The sequence below is a fragment of the Amblyraja radiata genome, chromosome 1 (genome assembly GCF_010909765.2).
Source record: "Amblyraja radiata isolate CabotCenter1 chromosome 1, sAmbRad1.1.pri, whole genome shotgun sequence".
NCBI classification, from domain to species: domain Eukaryota; kingdom Metazoa; phylum Chordata; class Chondrichthyes; order Rajiformes; family Rajidae; genus Amblyraja; species Amblyraja radiata.
In genome coordinates, this window is record NC_045956.1 from 54,744,930 (window position 1) to 54,767,382 (window position 22,453).

Sequence of the window (22,453 nt, forward strand, 5' to 3'; positions counted from 1 at the left end):
TCCACATTCCACAAATGAACAAATTGCAGTTGAGTTTTGTTTATTACTGTCACGTGTAATGAGGTACAGTAAAAAGCTTTTGCGTGCTGTTCAGTCAAAGAAAAAACTATACATGATTCCAATCAAGCCTTCCGCAATGCACAGACAAAGGGTACAACATTTAGTGCAATATATATAATTGAAGTCCGATTAAAGGTAGTTCAAAGGTCTCCAATGAGGTAGATGGGAGGCAGGACCGCACTCTAGCTGACGAGGGACAGCTAGGAGGCAACTTTCCCCGAATCTGAAGGTATGCGATTTCAAACTTCTGTACCTCGTGCCTGATGGGAGAGGGGAGAAGAGGGAGTGACCGTGGGTGAGACTGGTCCTTCATTATGCTGGTGGCCTTGCCGAGGCAGCGTGTAGTGTAGACTGAGTCAATGGAAGGAATGTTGATTTGTGTGATGGTCTAGACTGCGTGCACAACTCTGCAATTCTTGTGGGTTTAGATGGAGCTGTTGCCAAACCCTGGTGTGATGCATCCCAACAAAAAGCTTTTGTAGAGTTGATGAGGGTTGTTGGGGATATGCCAACATTGCTAGTCCTTCTAAGGAAGTAGCGTGTGCTTTCCTGGCCATTGCTTCAATGTCCAGGAAAAATTGCTGGTGCTATTTATTCCTAGGAACTTGAAGCTTTCGACAAGCTCTACTTTGGCACTGTTAATCCTGGCTAAATTGGAGAGGCTAGGACTTCAAAATGGGGTAAAAGCTTCAGGGCTGCTGGGAGATTTGGTCAATTTGGAATTGCTCTCTGCAGAGCTGGGACAAGCTGTGGAGTAGTGCCAGTGTGTCTACAGCCTTGATACAATTTGCAAGAAAAGAATAAGAACATCTGCAGACCCTGTCAATTAGGTGCAAAATGCATAGAATGGATTGGATGCTATATTATTGGGTTAGGGAAATGTCTGTTATGTATGGGGTTAATCGATATCTGTAATTGGATTATTAAGAGACCACCCCCATGCGGTTCGGCCCGTCAAGTTCCCGGGACCTATAAAAGTCCGCGATCACGAGGTCCAGCGTCGATCTTCTGGGAGAGCGCTTGCGACTGCATGACCTTCTGGAGTGTCTCTGTTTGAGCGAGGCCTAGATGGCTTGATCAGGCAGATATGAGGATCGAACCCACGGTGGGATAGGTACGGTAGTTGAACTGTAATTGCGCATTTGTTAAAATAAAGATGAGTTGTTTCAAGTGTTTGATTCAGTGTTTTTGCTGAAACCAGATTGGGGGAAGCTTAGAAACGAGCAATTTACAGCACCATCATTGTAAATTGGGGTGTGTGCATTGCCTTGCCAGGGAAACAGTACACCAGAGAAATTCCCTTACTTGTGCCTGGGAAAGTATCACCACTTGAAAAAGTAGATGGGGATCTTAGTTAAACATCCTCATAAGAATATAAGAGTTAAAACGGAAGTAGAATATACATCCTGAGGTGCCTGCTCCCCCAATCAGTAAGATGAAGACCGAAACTAATTTTCTTGCTTGGTCCTCATTTTCCTGTACTTCATGATTCGGTCTCCATTACCTGATAGACCGGAAGATAGACCAGAAGATAGACCGGAAGATTGACAACACTCTTACACAAGAGATTTCTCCTCTTCTACTTAAGAAGCTTTTAGATAGGCACTTGGTTATGTCGATAATAAAGAGATATGGATCATGCAAAGGCAGAGGACATTAGTTTATCTTGGCATCATGTGCAGCACAGACAACGTGGGCCAAAGGAGGTGTACCACCCTGTCCCTATACTTCCCACCTCATGCAGCAGCCCTCCAGGTGAGACAGAGGTACACATGCACCTCTGCTAACTTCATCTAATGTATTGGGTGTTCTCGAATTGGCTCCTGTACATCAGCAAGACTAAGAGTAGTCACATGACCATTTCGTTGGGCACTTGCACTCGGTCCACCAAGGCCTACTTTATCTCCCGGTTGCAAACCATTTTAACTTTACTTCCCATTCCCACACTGACCTTTCTGTCCTGGGCCTCCTCCATTGCCATAGTGATGCCCCAGGCAAACCAGAGGAACATCAACTCATATTCCACTTACAATGTGAACATTGAGTTCTCCAATTCCTCCTCCTCCCCCCCCTCACCTGTGCCCCACCTGGACTCGCACCTCTTTCCCCCCTCCACTCCCCCTCCATTCTGGCTACACAATTTGCAACTCTTCAATCCTTCTGACTCACGCCTATGCTTTAATCTCTGGCCTTTGTTCCAACTATCTACCTATCAAAACCCCCCTTGCCTGTGTCTGCCTTTAACCTGCCATGTTTTGTCCTGCTTCACCTCTTGTCCCAGCTTTCTCCCACCCCCACAATCAATCTGACGAAGGGCCCCGGCCCGAAACGTTAGACATCCGTTTTCTCCAAAGAGGCTGCCTGACCTGCTGAGTTACACCGCAATTTGTGTCTTTTGTGTCCTAGGCATGTGCTGTTCTATGCTCTTGTACGAAAGGGTCCACCTTTTATCCTGAGGCTCTGCTTCCTAGGTCTAGGTTCCCCACCATAGGAAGCATCTCCTCAGAAGCTTCTTGGAGTCTTATTTCTCGACTAACTTCACTTTCCATTCTTCTAAACCCCTGAGTGTAATGTCCTCTATCAGCTTGATTATTTCTCACAAAAAATAGCCCTTCATGCTTGGAATCGATCCGGTGGACCTGCCTCCAAGGCAAGTATATCTATCCTTCCTTAAGTAGGAAGATGGAAATTCTGCACAATACCCAGGTGTGATCTCACCAAATTCCTCTGCATTTGTAACAAAACTCTCCACTTTTGTATTTCATCAGCCTTAAAGGCCCAACATCCCAGTTACCTTCTCAGTTACTTGTTATAGCTGCTAACTTTTGTATGACACTAAGTTCCCTTCTGAACAGCAGTGTTCGACAGCCTCACATCACTTAAATAATACATTGCTTTTCCTCCCTTCCCACATCACGTTTCCCCAAGTTAGTAATCCATTTAACATGTTTATATGCTCAAGCAACTCTTTTGCTAAGCATTTGAACAATGAGCTATATGATCCAAATCAGTATCACATGGAATAGAAAAACATAGAAACATAGAAAATAGGTGCAGGAGTAGGCCATTCGGCCCTTCGAGCCTGCATCGCCATTCAATATGATCATATAGCTCGGTGGGACAGGCAGTATCTCTGGAGAACATGACTAGATGATGTTTTGGGCTGGGACGCTTCTTCAATCTGAATAGAACTCTTGACCAGAAATGTCACCTATTCATGTTCTCCGGAGATGCTGCCTGACCCTCCGAGATACTCCAACACTTTGCGTCATTTTATAACAAATGTCGCAATTATTTTGTGACACATTTGGGCTGCTTACAATGCTGTTTTCATGTACCAAATCCAATTCTTGTCACCAAAGACAGATATAAAATGCTAGAGCAAATCAGCGGGACAGGCAGCATATCTGGAGAGAAGGGATGGGTAACATTTTGGGTCGTGACCCTTCTTCAGACCCTTCTATCCAGAGATGATGCCTGTCCCGCTAAGTTACTCCAGTATTTTGTGTCTATCTTTGGTTTAAACCAGCATCTGCAGTTCCTTCATACCCAATTCTTGTCACTGTGTCCTCCTCACAACTTTGTTTCCCAGTTTTCTTTGCATTGTTAGCAACTTTGATACAATACCCATCTGAATGATAACAGCACCTCTCACACTGCGGTGTTAGTCTGGAACGTGTGCTGAAGTGTTCAGTGCAGGGCATGAAGCCACAACCTAACAGCACAGAGGGAGAGGTACCACACAGAGCTAAGATCCACACTACTGACTGTGAATGGATAGGATTACTCCCTGCAGCACCATACATATACAGTCCCAAATGTAATGAAAAGGTATAATGGATTTTGCCGTGGAACCCCAGGGGATTCACTGTACAGCCTCTTTATAATGAATTACAGATACATGGCAGTTATTATAAAGTGATAATCTTACTTATTGCACTATGAAGTGAGAAAGAAATTGATTTATGATTGCTCATTGAATCCTTTAAACTAAAATGCTATAGTCATTAATCATTTTTTATTCTCTACACTAACTGATCTCTGATGTCATTACTTTGGGGCTGCCTAGGATTTGGACATGGATGCAAAAATGGAGATATGCTTTTGATCTGATGTCCCTTTAAGACTGAGATGCAGGAGACCATATACTGGAATCAGGAGCAAAAAACAAACTGCTCAGCAGGTCGAGCAGCATCTGTGGAGGAGGTGATGCAGACTTGATCAAGGCCTCGATCTCAAGTGTCAACCTCCCTTTGCCTCCACAAACGCTGCTTGATCCACTGATTTCCTCCAGCAGTATGTTTTTAGCTCCCTTAAGGTAATTGCCTGGTTACTCCCTATGAAGAAGTGATCCAAATAGGAACAAACTGAGGTCAGATTAGGGAATCATCGGCTTCAAATTACTGGTTTCTCTCAAGCCTGTTTACAAAATTCCTGGGCGTGCATATCTCTGAAGATCTGTCCTGGGCCCAGCACATTAATCAATCCCAAAGAAAACTCATCAACATTAAGGATGATTAAGGTTATTTGGTTTGTCTCCAAACACTCTATCCAACTTCTACAAGTCTGCAGTAGAGAACATACTGACTGATTGCATCATGGACTGGTTTGGTAAACCTGAATGCCCAGGAATGAAGGAGACTGCAGAAATTGGTGGATATTGCCCAGTCCATCACAGATATTGACCTCCCCGCCATCCAAGGAATCTATAGGAAGCGCTGCCTTAAGGAGGCAGTTAATGTCATTAAAGACCCACAGCGCCCTGATCACGCACTCATCCCACTATTGGGAATAGGATACAGGATTCTGAAAACTGTGACCTCTAGCTTCAAAAACAAGCTTGAATATTGCACAACACTAACCATAACCTCAACAACTACGATCTACTATGGACTTGTTTAAGTTGCAATATGGACTTAGGTTTTGCACTATTATGGTCTGCTCACCTAGTACAACTGATCATTAATTTATTATGTCATTAATTATTGTATATTTATTTGTGTCTAATTGCATTAATGGGTCTGTAAAGCTGCAGCAAGTATGAATGTCATTGTTCCTTAGCCAACACATATGACAATTAAACACTCCTGCCTCTTGACATTTATTGAAACATCGGGGGAAGACATCCATAAAAATTAATAACCTCCGGATGTCAGAAATCAGAAAGCAACACAGAAAATGCCACACACAGCAGTTCAGGCAGCATCCGTAGAAAGAGAAACAGAATTAATATTTCAGGTCAAAGTCTCTGTGCTAGAACAGGGTCAGAGAGAAATCAAATTACAGGAGAGATCGTGGAGGTAATGAATAGAACAAAGGGAGTATCTTATGCTGCATGTTGTTAAATATGATTTATTGGAACAACGGTGACATTTGATATGCCTCTTTTTGCAATTAGCATCAAAGTAACGAGAGCACTATCTCTATCACACATTTACCACGTGACCACTGAGGAATTTGTATCCACTGGAACACATCATATCTACATGCATGGAATTAATAAACTTAACATAATGAAAGGTGTAAAAGCAACTCAGCTCTGAATAGTGGAGAGCCTTGCATAGTCAAAGATGATCGTTAAGGCAAGTGGCCAGTGTCTGCATGAGCAAGACTTGAGTGTTCACAGTGTAGGCTAACTGGTCATAATATTATCAATCAATCAACCTTTATTGTCATCTTGCAAAGCAACAGTTGTACAGTGCAAAATGAGAAGACGTTTCCCAGGGAATACCGGAGCATCGCACATAAAACTTAAACATTTCACACATAAAATAAAAACAATAAAAACAATCCAGTCCCTGATAAAACAGTATGAATAATTAAAAAGTGCAGGTAAAAACAGCAACATTAAAATACAAGTAAAAACAGTCATAAATTGTCCAGGGCAGCTGATTTAAGTGGCCAGTGCCAGGGTTATTAAATTGTCAGTGCAAAAAGCAGCAGAATCAGGTGGAGTGACTGTTTAGCAGCCTCACAGCCTGTGGAAGGAAGCTGTTTAGCAGTCTGGTTGTCCGGGCTTTGATGCTACGGTGTCTCTTGCCTGATGGCAGGAGATCTAGATGTGTGGGGAGTGGGTGCCCTTTACTATGCTTAGTGCTTTGTTCAGGCAGCGGCTCTGGAACAGTTCTTGTACCGAGGGTAGCGAGACGCCAATGATCCTCTCTGCTCCCCTCACTACCCTCTTCAGAGACTTCCTGTCTGAGCAGTTACAGTTGGAGTGCCACGTGTTCATGCAGTACGTGAGTACAGACTCCACCGTGCCCCTGTAAAATGTCCTGAGGGTGTTGGTGGGGAGTGAGGCCTGTTTGAGTTTCCTCAGTCAGTCGCTGATGGGCCCGTTTGACAATCCCAGTGTTGTTCCTGGACCAGGTGAGACTGTCTGTGATCTGCACTCCGAGGAACTTTATGTTCTCCACTCTCTCCACCGTGGTGCCACTGATGTTGAGGGGTGTGTGTTTGGGCTGCGACCTCCTGAAGTCGACAATCATCTCCATTGTTTTGTCTACATTTAATTCTAAGTTGTTGTTGCCGCACCAGTCCACTAGTTGTTTCACTTCCTCCCTGTACATTGTTTCATCCTCTCCACTGATGAGTCCCACCACTGTGGTGTCATCTGCGAATTTTATAATCCTGTTGTCCGTGAATCTAGCAGCTCAGTCATGTGTGAGCAGTGTGAACAACAGCGGGCTGAGCACACAGCCTTGAGGGGAGCTGGTGCTCAGCGTGATCGAGCCTGAGGTGTTCTTGCCAACAAGGACTGACTGCGGTCTCTCGGTCAACAGATCTACAAAGAATATTAAACTCTTGAAAAAGAAGTAATTGTTCACGCAATATATTTAACAGTATTGATTCATATTAAAATTACCTCAAACATCCATTTGATACCATGATTGAAAGTAAAAAATAAAAATAATATAATTAGTTCAGCAAAAAAGTCATTTAATAAAGATTTGCTCAGACTTTCAGACATAACTCAGTTTTTAATATTTATTTATTTAGTCAGTAAGTTGAAGACTTGGGTATTACTTGGGCACTTTAAAACTATTTGCTGCATTTCTCTAAAGTTTAAATATACATTTTGAAAATGCAATTAATTTGTTTAGTTGGGAGGAGTGGATCAGGTCATAGAGTCAGGTCTCTAGTCATAGAGTCATGCAGTGACGAAACAGGCCCTTCAGCCCAACTTTCCAATGCTGATCAAAATGCCCCATCTACACAGTCCCTCCCTCCTGGGGTCATCAGGTGTTTCGGGTCTCACAACATCAGACACCCTCGCCCAGGCGACCCAGCCGGGGTTGATCAAGCCCCGACTTGCGTCCCAGCGGGAACCGCCCACGGATCAGCCCTCTTAATCCAAAGCCACCTGTAGTGGCTTTCTCTGCGGCTTCGCTTGCGGATTGAATGGCCCTCTTCTTTGCCAGCCCTGTAATAGAGATTCTCACGATAAAGTTGACTGCCAAAGTTTTTAGTTAATTTCATTTTTATTATGAATGCTATTATTCTTTCACCACAAAAGCACGCTTAAGTTTTTCCGACGCAGCCTACAGAAATGTTGTCAGTGTAGTTTGAATGCCTATGTTGTTATCTTGGTACAGTTGTTGAACTTCTACCAGTGCGCCATTGCCCTCTCAGTTGCTTCTCCACTGTTCTCTCCACTATTCTCATACCCAACAGCAAGTAGCAAAATCAAAATCTGTGATAGTTGCTGTGGAGCGAGGGGACATTGTATGAGGAGACATGACACTGTAAAGGAGATAAAAAAGAGGATGTCGGTGTGAAAGTGATCTCAGACAAAGCTATCTTTCACAGGCGCTCAATGACATGAGGTAACTTACTGAGTGCAGCCACTCTTTACAACCCAACAGCACACCTAAACCTGATACTCTGCCTTCAAGGCAAAGTGCTGAGTGCATTTTAGAGTCATAGAGTCATACAGCACAGAAGCAGGCCTTTCAGCCCAACATGCCCATGTCGACCAAGATGCCCCATCTAAGCTGGTGGGCCCATATCCCTCTAAACCGCCACCCCCCATCAGTCTGAAGAAGGGTTTTGGCCCGAAACGTTGCCTATTTACTTCGCTCCATAGATGCTGCTGCACCCGCTGAGTTTCTCCAGCATTTTTGTGTACCTTTCCTCTCAACCTTTCCTTCCAATGTACCTGTCCAAATGTATTTTAAATCCTGTTATAGTACCTCCCTCAACTACGGCAGCTCACTTCATATACCCACCACAATCGGTGAAAAAGTGGTCCCTTGGGTTTCTATTAAATCTTGCCCCTCTCACCATAAAGCAATGTCCTCTGTTTTTTGATTCCCATATTCTGGGTAAAAACTGATCTAATATTTACATTTTGAACAATCTCTGCCCTCACCCCCACTGTGCTCCACCCCCATCCTCAATAAACCTCTATGCAGCATTTGTCTCTCACATTTACCCTATAGTTCATCATCCGTTAATTATTTACATTGTGATTTTATTTTGTGTTCTCCAGAAGCAAGCGTGCAGCAGCGATAAGGAGTGTGCACCAACTGGCTACTGTCACCATTCTCAACATCAAGGCTACCTCACTTGCCTCTCCTGTAGACGGAGGAAGAAGCGATGCCACAGGGACTCCATGTGCTGCCCTGGGAATGAATGCAGTAATGGTGTGTGGACTTTCACTCACTCCTTTATGGGTCAATGTAGTGGAGAAATTATGGAACAGAACAAATGCATTTTAGAGTCATTGAGTCGTACAGCAAGGATACCCCAGTTTGTGCGGAGGGGGGCAACACAGTGTGCAGCGGTAGAATTGCTGCCTCACAGCACCAGAGACCCGGGTTCGATCCTGACTAGGGGTGCTTGTCATTACAGAGTTTGTATGTTCGGCCTGTGACCCCGTGGGTTTTCTCCGGGTGCTCCAGTTTTCTCCAACACTCCAACGACGTAATGGCGTGTAGGTAAATTGGCTTCTGTAAAGTGTAATTGTCCCTAGTTACTTAACATTGGAGAATTCAACGTTCATACCACTGGGTTATAAGCCACCCCTGTTTGTGTATGGCCTCACTCTGGCAATGGAGGAGGTCCAGCACAGTGTGTAGGAGAGTGATCGTTGGTCGGCAAGGACTCGGTGGGCCGAAGGGCCTGTTTCCAGGCTGTATCCCTAAAGTCTAAAGGCCTTCTGACCCAACTTGCCCATGCCAACTAAGATGTCCCATCTACACTAGTCCCACCCATCCACGTTTGGCCCATAACCCTCTAAACCATTCCTACTCATGTACCTGTCCAAATCTCTTTTAAAAGTTGTTTTGATACCTGTCTCAACTACCTCCTCAGGCAGCTCGTTCCATATACCCACCACCCTCTGTGAAAAGGTTGTCCAGTCACATTCTTCCTCTTTCACCTTCAGCTTATGTCCTCTAATTTTTGATTCCCCTACTTTGGATAAAATACATTTTAATTCCAGTGGTTTCTCAGGTTCCTGTTAAGTTTGCTAGCTAAAGACATGGCATATGGGCACAGAGTGTAAAACATGTGCTGCAGGTAGAAACAAGGAACTGCAGATGCTGCTTTACAAAACAAGCACAAAGTGCTGGAGTAAATCGGCGGGTCAGTCAGTATCTCTGGAGAACATGTTTAGGTCACTTTTCAGACCTTCAGACTGATTTTGATGGGGGGGGGGATGGGGGGAAAGAAAGCTGGAAGAGAGGAGAGGCAGAACAAAGCCTGGCAAGTGATAGCTGGATATTGGTTAGGGGTGGGTGTGGGGGGAGGGTTTGATAGGCAGATAGTTGGAAAAGCAAAAGGTATGCGATAAGGATTGAAGAGATGCGAATTGTGAGGTTAGAGGAAGGAATGTAGCGGATGGGGAGGGGTAGGAGAGAAATAGGTGTGTGTCTAGGTGGGGCACTCGGGTGGGGTACATAGTGGGGGGAAGAAGGTGGGGGAGGGGTTGTTTTCTCTAAAATTGTAGAATTCAACGTTCATACCGTTGGGTTATAAGATACCCCAGTTTGTGTATGACCTCACTCTGGCAACGGAGGAGGCCCAGGACAGAAAGGTCAGTATGGGAATGGGAAGGTGAGTTAAAATGGTTACCAACCAAGGGATCCACGAGGCCTTGGGGAACTGAGCACAAGTGTTTGGCGAATTGGTTGCCAAGTCTACGCTTGGTCTCACTGTATTCATTGATGCCCCATGCCGCAAACAAGGGCGGCACGGTGGTGCAGCGGTAGATTTGCTGCCTTACAGCACCAGAGACCCGGGTTCGATCTGTTCGGAGTTCGTACGTTCTCCCCCTGACCACTTGGGTTTTCATCGCGATCTTTGGTTTCCTCCCACACTCCAAAGATTTACAGGCTTGTAGTTTAATTGGCTTGGTATAAGTCAGGTTGTCTGTGTAGGATAGTGTTAATATGTGGGGATCGCTGGTTGGTGTGGACTCAATAGAGCACTGTATCTCTAAACACTGGATGCCGTAACCTCTGTCTCATCTAGAAAAACTGCTGGGCCCCTTGGATGTTGAGGAGTGAGGAGACACAGGGACAGGTGATACATCACCTACGGTTGCAGGGGAAAGTACCTCGGGAGGGGGTGGTTTGGGTGGAAAGGGATGAGTGAACCAAGGAGTTGCAGAGGGTGTGGTCCCTGCAGAAGGTGGAATGGGGTGAGGATGGGAAGATATGACTGGTGGTGTGATCACGGTGGAGGTGAATGAAATGTCAGAGGATGCTGTGTTGGATGTAGGGGCTGGTGGAGTGAAAGGTGAGGACCAAGGAACTCTATCCTTGTTCTGTCTGAGGAGAGAGGGAGCAGGAACAGAACTACAGGACACAGGAGAAGCAGCTGAGAGATCCATCTTTGACAGCAGGGGGGGATAGCTCATTTACTAAGGAAAGGGGGCCTCTCTGATATCCCAGAATAGAAAACTTTATCTTCTGTGCAGATATGGTGGGGATGGAAAGATTCAGAATAGTGGACAGTTTCTTCACACCTAGGTCAAACTCATATTCATCGACTACAGCTCTGCCGATAACACCATTATGTTACCCAAGCTCATCACCAAACTCACGGGACTTGGAGTCAGCACTCATCTCTGCAACTGGATCCTCGACTTCCTGACCAACAGACCCCAATCAGTGAGGAGAAGGGACAAATCATCCTCTACCATGATCCTCCCTCTTCTTTACCCCTTGCACACCCACGACTCGACTGTGCGGCCATATACAAAACCAATTCACAAATTTACAAATTCTGAGACGACACTCCCATTGTGGGCCAGATATCAAATAATGATGGGACAGAGTACAGGAAGGAGATTAAGAACCTCATGACCTGGTGTCAAATCAACAACCTTTCTCTCAATGTCAGCAACACAAAGGAGATAGTGATCGACTTCAGGAAGAAAGACGGTACACATACCCCGATTTTGGCACCAGCCAAAGTAGAAATGGTTGAAAACTTCAAATTCCTAAGAGTAACTATCACAAACAACTTCTCCTGGATTACCCGTAATGAAGCAATGGTCAAGAAACCACACCATGCCTCTACATTCTGCTTCCTAGAAGGCTTAGGATGTTCGGCATGTCCCTACCAACTCCCACCAACCTCTACAGATGCGCTGTAGAATGCATTTTATAGGGATGCATCACAGCTTGGTTTGGGATCAGTTCCATCCAAGACCGCAAGAAATTGCAGAGAATTGTGGACGCAACCCAGACCATCACACAAACCAACCTCCCTTCTATTGACTCCATTTATACCTCACGCTGCCTCGGCAATGCCACCAGCATAATCAAGGATGATTCGCACCCTGGCCACTCCCTCTGCTCCCCTCTCCTATTAGGCAAAAGGTGTAGAAATGCGGAAACGCACACCTCAGGGACAGTTTCTTCCCAGCTGTTATCAGGCAACCGAATCATCCTACCAGACCTCAAGAGCAGTCCTGAACTACTATCTACCTCATTGGAGACCCTTGGTCTATCTGTGATCAGACTTTACAGGCTATATCTTGCACTAACCTTCAGCCCTAACAAATTAAGTTGCAGAGAATTGGGATAGAGTTGCTGCCTTTTAGAGCCAGAGACTTGAGTTCAATCCTGACTATGGGTACTGTCTGTACAGAGTTTGTACGTTCTCTTCATGACCATGTACGCTTTCTCCGAGTGCTCTGGTTTCTTCCCACTCTCCTATGAATTTCAGGTTTGTAAGTTAATTGGCTTCAGTAAAATTGTGATTTGTCACTGGTCAAGGACTCAGTGGGCTGAAAGGCCTGTTTCAGCACTACATCTCTAAAACTAAAAATCTAAAATAAACCAATCCACAGTTTTTGGGAGGAGACAATTCCAGATTTCAATCACCATTTTCCCCAAAGTTGGCCTTTGAAGGCAACTTAAGCTGAAAGGAGTGCAGAGAAGATTTACGGACATGTTGTCAGGACTAGTTAAGGGCCTGAGCTACAGGGTGAGGTTGGCAGGCTAGGACTTTATTCCTTTGTGCTCCGGAGGATGAAGGGTGATCTTATAGAGGTGTATAAGATCATGAGGGGTATAGACAGGGTGAATGCACAGAGTTGTTTACCCAGAGTAGGGGAATCAAGAACCAGAGGACACAGGTTTAAGGTGAGAGGGTAAAGATTTAATAGGAAGATGAGGGGAAACTTTTTCACACAGAGGGTGGTGGGTATATGGAACAAGCTGCCGGAAGAGATAGTTGAGGCATGTTCTATTACAACATTTAAAAGACATTTTGACAGGTAGACGGAGAGGAAAGGTTTGGAAGAATATGGGCCAAACACTGGCAGGTGTGACTAGTCTGGATGGGATATCTGGGTCGGCGTGGTCAAGTTGGGTCAACGGACCAATTTCTGTGCTGTAGGAGTCTATGACTATGATCTGATTCTAATTTTAAGATCATCCTTGTTCTTAAATCTGCAATTATTCAATAAAATGCACTAATCATTTTATGCCTATCAACAAGAACACGAGATCCTACCAAATGTATGTCTCTCCCATATCTTTTAAATTCAAGTATATACTGTTCTGAGTAACATTTCCTTTTAATTTAATCCTTCTAAACTTCCACCATTTTTCCTGCAGTCCTCTACCCTGGTTGAACCCCGGCAGTGACATTGTCAAAGGCATTGACATTGGGTTTCATAAGCAGATATTTGGACAAAAGTCAGAGATGAAAAGACAGGAAATGCGAGATTAAGGGCAGCACAGTGGCACAACGGTAGAGTTGTTGCCTTAGGGCGCCAGAGGCCACGGGTGCTGTCTGTACGGAGTCTGTACGTTCTCCCTGTGACTGCATGGGTTTTCTCCGGATGCTCTAGTTTTCTCCCATATTCCGAATGATGTGCATCTTTGTAGGTTAATTGGCTTCTGTAAATTGTCCTTAGTGTGCAAGATAGGTATGGGTCATTGCTGGTCGGTACAGCCTCGATGGGCCGAAGGGCCCGTTTCCATGTTGTTTCGCTAAAACAAAATAAGGATAGAAGAGGTGCAAAATGGGAAGTTAGAGGAAGGAATATCAGTGGAGACAGATGGGGGAGGATATACATACTTCATAAGATCATAAGTGATAGGAATAGAATTAGGCCTTTCAGCCCATCAAGCCTACTCCACCATTCAATCATGGCTGATTTATCTCTCCCTCCTAACCCCATTCTCCTACCTTCTCCCCATAACCTCTGACACCTGTACTAATCAAGAATCTATCTATCTCTGCCTTAAAAATATCCACTGACTTTGCCTCCACAGCCTTCTGTGGCAAAGCATTCTACAGATTTACCACCCTCTGACTAAATAAATTCCTCCTCATCTTCTTCCTAAAGGAACACCCTGTAATTCTGAGGCTCTGACCTAGACTCTCGCACTAATGGAAACATCATCTCCACATCCACGCCTTTCACTATCTGTACGTTTATAACCATATAACCATATAACAATTACAGCACGGAAACAGGCCATCTCGGCCCTACAAGTCCGTGCCGAACAATTATTTTCCCTTAGTCCCACCTGCCTGCACTCATACCATAACCCTCCATTCCCTTCTCATCCATATGCCTATCCAATTTATTTTTAAATGATACCAACGAACCTGCCTCCACCACTTCCACTGGAAGCTCATTACACACCGCTACCACTCTCTGAGTAAAGAAGTTCCCCCTCATGTTACCCCTAAACTTCTGTCCCTTAATTCTGAAGTCATGTCAACTTTCAATGAGGTCACTTAGCTGCTTGCTCAAGTACATTTTCGTGCCTTATATATCATAGGTTCTGCTTTGCCATCAAGGATGAGATCCAGTATCTCTACTCCAGTTTAGTAGGTTAGGAGATGGTGATGAGGACAATGTGTAAACCGCAGGCACTTCCATGCATGGGGCAGGAGGTGGCTGTTGGTCCAAGCTGTTGTGTAGTTTCTAAGGTGGTGAATTCCTTCCGCCATATACGTGGAACTGTTGTGTGCCCCTGAGGCATGACCTTGAGTTTTTTGTGATGGATTAACTGTTTATTTCTCTGTTTTGATATGCATATGCATATAGATACATACATATGCATTCATACACACGCATGTATGTATGTATGCATGTATTTACTGTATATTTGCGTGTATATATATATACTCTTGTAGTTGTTATGTTTTTTTTTACAGAGTACTATGTTTACATATCTGTTGTGCTGCTGCAAGTAAGAATGACATCGATTTGTTTTGGGACCTATGAGAATCAAACACTCTTGACTCCATTTTTGGCCGGGCGTTAATCTTGTGACCATTGCTGTTCTTTCCCCCAGGAATCTGTGTAGCGCTTCTTGAAGGCGCTGCCCGCAGAGCCGCCACTGGGGATATCCAAGAGCATTCGAAGAAGCCCACTCACCGTGGATCCAAGGGCACGTACTGGCACATTGTGGGCAACACCCAGGCTAAACCATCACGCGAGAAAGGTCAGTGTCTTTATCATCAATGGAGCAACCTTTCAAAATTCTCTCCAATGACATTTTTCTACCGCAGCTTCTGAAATAAGTGAAATCAGTCCAGGATATTTACTTTAGTTTACTTTAATGATAAAGCGTGGAAACAGGCCCTTCGGCCCACCAAGTCCGTGCTGACATGCATTCACCCCGTAAACCAGCACTATCCTACACAATAGGGACAATTTACAGATTACAGAAACAAATTGACCTACAAACCTGTGTAGGAAAGAACTTCAGATTAAGGCTTGTACAGAAGATGGACACAAAATACTGGAGTAACTCAGCGGGTCAGGCAGAATCTTTGGAGATAGGGAATAGGTGATCTTTCAGGATAGAACTCTTCTTCAGACATGATCTGAAAAAGGGTTCCGACCCAAAACGCCACTTAAATTCCTTTTCTCCAGAGATGCTGCCTGACCCTCTGAGTTACTCCAGCATTTTGTGTCTATTTTTGGTAGCCTACAAACTTGTACATCTTTCGAGCGTGGGAGGAAACCGGAACACCTGGAGAAAACCCACGCAGTCACAGAGAGCGTGTACAAACTCCGTACAGACCGGCATCTGTTGTCATGATCGAACCCGGGTCTCTGTGGCTGAGTATCACATCTGACCCCACTGCGGAATTGGAACTAGGTTGTCAGATTTGGTTGTCTAGAGGGATTTCAGTATTGTGTACTTGGGGCGTCAAAGCTGGAACATCATCAGTCTGGGTGACACGGAGCCACTGCAAGCAGTACATATCCTGTGAATGCATCGTGTAGCTTGCAACAGATTCCTTTGAAGGTTTATTAACTGCTACCCATGTGATCGGTGCAGTTCACCACCACAACTGCTGGAAAAATACTTGAGGTTGATTTGAAACAGAAGTTAATTGTGGGTTTTACAATGTTTTTCAGTCAATCAGAACCCTTTATCATCAATCCCATAATCTAAATTTGGCAGGCAGCTCCATATAACACAAAAATAACTGAGCCTCAACTAGTACTTGATAAACTGTTGAAGTCACATACAGGACCAATCCAAGCTGCTGGGAATAGCCTGAACACTTATTGGCAAAAGCCAGAGTGTTTAACTTTTTAACTTTGTAGTTTTTCAATGTGTTAGCCAAAACCTTAGGGGAGCTGCACAATAATCCAAATAATGGAACACAATAATGGAGGAACCCAGCGGGTCAGGCAGCGCCTGTGGTGGAAAATGGCCAGGCAACATTTTGGATCAAGACCAGACACAACTCAGAAGCGGATACCTGTTTTAGATGGAAATGTTGCAAAAGAACAATACACTTTGGATTTGGGTTGCAAGATGTTTTAACGAGACAGGCAGATTGAGTAAAACAAATTTTTATTTGGAAATCACAAACAAAAGGAGGTACTCGAAAACCACATGCTGGGTCAGCCATATATATAATAGCTCCAGCTACACGGGAGGAGCACTGTCGACTGTGGAGCAAAATCCCGCAAAAACACACCTGCGATCACGTGATGGCGCCAACCAATAGCGAGGGTTCGCATTTCCCCAAGCCACCACTAGGTGCTGCTACAATGTATCACATCCGTTACTAATGAAAACTAGCAACTAAAGAATTTCAACATGCATCACGTGCAAGACAAGGAAATTAGTTGAGCTTGGAATCATGTTCAGCATGGACACCAAGGTCTGAGAGGCCTATTCCTGACCAGACCAACACACAAACCAACCTCCCTCCCATTAACTCCATCTACACCATGCTGCCTCGGCAAGGCCACCAGGATAATCAAGGATCCGTGTCACCCCGGTCATTCCCTCCACCCCTCACCCATCAGGCAAGAAGTGCCTGAAAACACACACATCTAGATTCAGGGACAGTTTCTTCCCAGCTGTTATCAGGCAACTGAACCATCCTATCAACAACTAGAGAGCGGTCCTGAGCTACCATCTACTTCATTGGAGACCCTCAAACTATTTTTGATTGGACTTTACTGGACTTTATCTTGCATTATATGTTATTCCCTTTATCTTGTATCTAAACACGTGGACGTTTTGATTGTCATAGCCAGAGTCATACAGCATGGAAACAGGCCCTTTGGGAGAAGGCGGGCAGGCGGAATTGGTAGTGCATGTCGGTACAAATGACGTGGGGAGAAAGAGGAAAGAGATTCTGCAGCGTGACTTTAGAGAGCTCAGAAGAAGGCTGAAAAGCAGGACCACCAGGGTGGTTATCGCTGGTTTGCTTCCAGTACCTCATGCTGGTGAGGGCAGGAACAAGGAGATAGGAGATCTGAATGTGTGGCTGAGGATCTGGTGCAGGAAGCAGGGTTTAGATTCTTAGACCACTGGAATCTGTTTTGGGATACGGGTGAATTGTACAAAAGTGATGGGTTGCACCTTAACAGGCAGGGGACCAGCATTCTGGCAGGCAGGTTTGCCACTGCTACACGCACGGGTGGGTTTAAACTAAATAGTGGGGGGGAAGAGACAAATTGGAAATACAAGGATGGAGTTAAAGGGAAAGAGAGTATAGGAAAAGTTAAGAAAGACATCAGAATTAACGGGACAGAAAGGTTACAAAGTGATAGGAGGGTATGGCCAAGTGAAATAGGAATCGATGTGAAAGGTGAGGTTAGTAATCGATTAAAAGTATTATACATGAATGCGCAAAGTATAAGAAGTAAAGTAGATGAGCTAGAGGCTTAGTTAGAGATTGGTAGATATGACATTGTGGTGATTACAGAGACATGGCAACAGGAGGATCGGGACTGGGAAATGAATATTCAGGGTTATACGTCCTATAGAAAGAACAGGCAGGTGAGCAGAGGAGGTGGGGTAGCTCTGTTGGTGACGGATGAAATTCAGTCCCCTGCAAGGGGTGACATAGGGACTGACAATGTAGAGTCGCTGTGTATAGAATTGAGGAATTGTAAAGGTAAGAAGACACTAATGGGAGTTATCTACAGGCCCCCAAACAGTAGCCTGGATAAAGGATGCAAGTTGCAGCAGGAGTTAAAGTTGACATGTTAAGGGCCTGTCCCACTTAGGCGATTTTTCAGTGGATTGTCGGCGAGTGTCAAGCTCACGGCACTCGCTGAAAAACCAGGAAGTGGAACGGTGAGTGTCAAGAGTGGAACACACACACACACACACACACGCACACACACACACACACACACACACACACACACACACACACACACACACACACACACACACACACACACACACACACACACACACACACACACACACACACATCGCAAAGGCGGGGGCCAGGGAAAGCGGGGGAGTGCTGTCTGAAATTCACACGGTGCAAAGCCAAGGTGATACAGACACACACCGCGATGAACAGGAAGGTTAAGACAGCTAGCACAGTGTACGGTAAGTCCTTTAAAAGAGCGGGGGGTGGGGGGGGGGGATGGGGAGTGGATAAGGTGGGGGGAGGAGGAGAAGGGGGAGAAGGAGTGGAGACACTTTTAAGAAGCCAGACAACTTTTAATAAGCCAGGGATACGCAGCTGTGAAGTTTGGCGGGCATTTAACATTCCCGGTCGGTTTTCCTTGGTTCTGAAAACTTGTGCTTAGGTTTTTTTTTCCCTAATGAGCCATTGAAAATACCTGGTCAGCAAAGGTGATTAACTAAAACTACCTACGGCTACCTTGACTACCTACAACTACATGTCGACCCCACACCCACTGCACCTACAACTACAAAAGTATCGATTTTCTCCATGGCGACCAATTTTTGGTCGCAGAAAAATTTTCAACATGTTGAAAAATTTGCGGCGACCACACTGAAGCCGCAACTGGTTCCCAGAATTCGGGAACTCCTCGCGACCATGAAGGAGACTCACCAGAGACCATCAGCGAACATGTGGCGACCACGTGGTGATCATGAGGTGAGTGCAGAGTCTCCTGCACTCGCCTAAAAAGTCACCTAAGTGGTACAGGCCCTTAACAAAGGTAATGCCACTGTCGTTATGGGAGGTTTCAATATGCAGGTAGACTGGGAAAATAAGGTTGGTTCTGGACCCCAATAAAGGGAGTTTGTAGAGTACCTCGGAGATGGATTCTTAGAGCAGCTTGCATTGGAGCCTTCCAGAGAGAAGGCAATTCTGGATTTAGTGTTTTTTAATGAACAAGATATAAGAAGGGAACTCAAGGTAAAGGAACCGCTAGGAGGTAGTGACCATAATATGATAACTTTAAATTTGCAATTTGAGAGAGAAAAGGTCAAATCTGAAGTGACAGTGATGCAGTTGAACAAAGGGGACTATGAAGGCATGAGAGAAGAACAGGCCAAGGTCGACTGGAAAAGGATCCTAGCAGGAATGACGGTGGAGTAGCAATGGCAGGAATTTCTTGGCATAATCCCGAAGATGCCGGATCATTTCATTCCAAAGAGGAAGAAAGATTCTAAGGGGAGTAAGAGGCAACCGTGGCTGACAAGGGAAGTTAGGGATGGTATAAAACTCAAGGAAAGGTGTATAACGTAGCAAAGAGTAGCGGGAAGCCAGAGGATTGAGAAACCTTCAAAGGACATCAGAAGGTAAAAAAAAAAGGCAATACGGGGTGAAAAGATGAAGTACGAAGGTAAGCTGGTCAAGAATATAAAGAAAGATAGTAAAAGCTTCCTAAGGTATGTTAAGAGAAAAAGATTAGTAAAGACATATGTGGGTCCCTTGAAGGAAGAAACAGGTGAAATTATTATGGGGAACAAGGAAATGGCAGAAGAGTTGAACAGGTATTTTGGTTCTGTCTTCACTAAAGGAATACTCAAGCAACCTCCTAGATGTACTAGAGGACCATGGATCTATGGAGACAGACTGAAAGAAATGTGAATTAGGCGAGAAATAGCATTGTGTAGACTGATGGGACTGAAGGCTGATAAATCCCCAGGGCCTGATTACCCGCATCCCAGGGTACTCAAGGAGGAGGCTCTAGAAATCATGGAGGCATTGGTGATCATTTTCCAATGTTCCTTAGATTCAGGATCAGTTCCTGTGGATTGGAGGGTAGCTAATGCTATCCCACTTTTCAAGAAAGGAGCGAGAGAGAAAATGTGGAATTATAGTCCAGTTAGCCTGACATCGGTGCTGGAGTCAATTATCCATGAAGTAATAACGGCGCATTTGGATTGTATTAAAAGGATTGGTCCAAGTCAGCATGGATTTATGAAGGGGAAATCCAGCTTGACAAATCTTCTGGAATTTTTTGAGGATGTGACAAGTAAAATGGATGAAGGAGAGCCAGTGGATGTAGTGTATCTAGACTTTCAGAATGCCTTTGATAAGGTCCCACACAGGAGATTAGTGGGCAAAATTAGAGCACATGGTATTGGGGGTAGGGTATTGACATGGATTGAGAATTGGTTGGCAGACAGGAAACAAAGAGTAGGGGAGTGGAGGTTCCGTCAGAATGCAGGTAGCGGTGAGTGGAGTGCCGCCAGGCTCGGTGCTGGGGCCGCAACTATTTACATTATATATTAATGATTCAGATAATGGAATTAAAAGTAACGCTAACAGATTTTCAGATGACACAAAGCTGGGTGGCAGTGTGAACTGCGAAGAGGATGCTATAAGGTTGCAGGGTGATTTGGGCAGGTTGAGTGAGTGGGCAGATGCATGGCAGATGCAGTATAATGTAGATAAATGTGAGGCTATCCATTTTGGCGGCAAGAACAAGAAGGCAGATTATTATCTGAATGTTGTCAGATTAGAAAAAAGTGAAGTGCAACGAGACCTGAGTGCCCGTCACTGAAATTAAACATGCAGGTTCAGCAGGCAATGAAGAAAGCTAATGGCATGTTGACCCTCATAAAGAGAGGATTTGAGTATAGGAGTAAAGAGGTCCCTTTGCAGTTGTACAGGGCACTGGTGAGACCACATCTGGAGTATTGTGTGCAGTTTTGATCTCCTAATTTGAGGAAGGACATCCTTGCTATTGAGGAAGTGCAGCATAGGTTCACGAGGTTAATCTCCGGGATGACGGGACTGTCATCTGAGGAAAGATTGGAAATATTGGAAAGACTGGGTTTGTATTCACTGAGATTCAGAAGGATGAAAGGGTATCTTATAGAAACAAGTTAAATTATAAAAGGACTGGACAAGCTAGATACAAGAAAAATGTTCCCAATGTTGGAGGAGTCCAGAACCGGGGGTCACAGTCTAAGAAGAAAGGAGAACCCATTTACAACTGAGATGAGAAAAAACTTTTTCACCCAGTGAGTTGTGAATTTGTGGAATTCTCTGCCACAGAAGGCACTGGAGGCCAATTTACTGGATGAATTTAAAAGAGAGTTAGATAGAGCTCTTGGGGCTAGCGGAATCAAGGGGTATGGGGAGAAGGCAGGCACAGGTTACTGTTTGTGGATCATCAGCCATGATCACAATGAATGGCGGTGCTGGCTCGAAGGGCCGAATGACCTCCTCCTGCACCTATTTTCTATGGTTCTATGTTTCGGCCTAACTTCCCCACACAGACCAATATGTCCCATTTACACAATTCCTACCTGCCTGCATTTGGCCCATCGCTCTCAACCCATCCTATCTACAGTATGTATCCATTGTAATCAGCTTTCCGCTTACTGGATAGCACGCAACAAAAAGCATTTCACTGTACCCTGTTACATGTGACAATAAACTAAACTAAACTAATTAACTGTGCTCTACTGTTCTATTTTCTACGTATGCCTTAAGAGTTAATGATGTTTTATCATTCAATGTGTGACAATGGTAGGTACATTCTTTCAGCCCAATTTTTTAACATATTTCAGATGTGTTGTAAAATGCCTCTGGTGGGAGTTATTCCATTAAATATCCCAATCTAAATTTACAGGTATCTCTTTAATTAAGCTGATCCAAGTGGAATTTTATGTGCAATGGATTATAGCTTCACATAAAGTTGCCTCTGGGTGAGACTTCTTACTCCATCTGCCGTTGTGCTCTGCTTAAGGCAAGTTCGAACACTTGTACACAAAAGTATTCCAGCCTCTTTAAAGTGAAGAGAAACCTTTGGTTGGCTTCAGCATGGTTTTTTATCTGCTTCTGTTCTGTTCATTTCACTGAATATATCCCAGAAGCAGATAGAACCAGAAGACAGTATTCCCGACCTCCCATCTACATCATTGGAGACCTTAAAACTATCTTCAATGGGAATTCACTGGACTTTATCTTGCACTAAATGTTGTGCCCTTTATCCTGCATCTGTACAATGTGGACAGCTTGATTGTAATTCATGCATCATCTTCTTGCTGACTGGAGAGCATACAACCAAAAAACTTTTCACTGTACCTCAGTACACGTGACAATAATATAAAACTAAACTAAACATATATATTTCTTAATGCTAAAGGTATTAAATGACATGGGAGAAAGCAGGAGCAGGGCACTGAAATGGATGATCAGCCATGGTGATCTGGAGTAGGCTTGAAGGGCCGACTCCTACACCTATGTTACTGAGTTCTCCCGT

General features: G+C 44.6%; 1 protein-coding gene across 1 annotated transcript in view; it reads left to right on the forward strand.

Moving 5' to 3' along the window:
• Positions 1–22,453, forward strand: part of dkk2 (dickkopf WNT signaling pathway inhibitor 2) — a 51,326-nt gene that overhangs the window by 22,118 nt on the left and 6,755 nt on the right. Inside the window, exons 2-3 of the mRNA XM_033022116.1 lie at positions 8,552–8,705; positions 14,835–14,984. Of these exons, the coding sequence (XP_032878007.1) occupies positions 8,552–8,705; positions 14,835–14,984 (304 nt within the window). The remainder of the gene's footprint in view (positions 1–8,551; positions 8,706–14,834; positions 14,985–22,453) is intronic.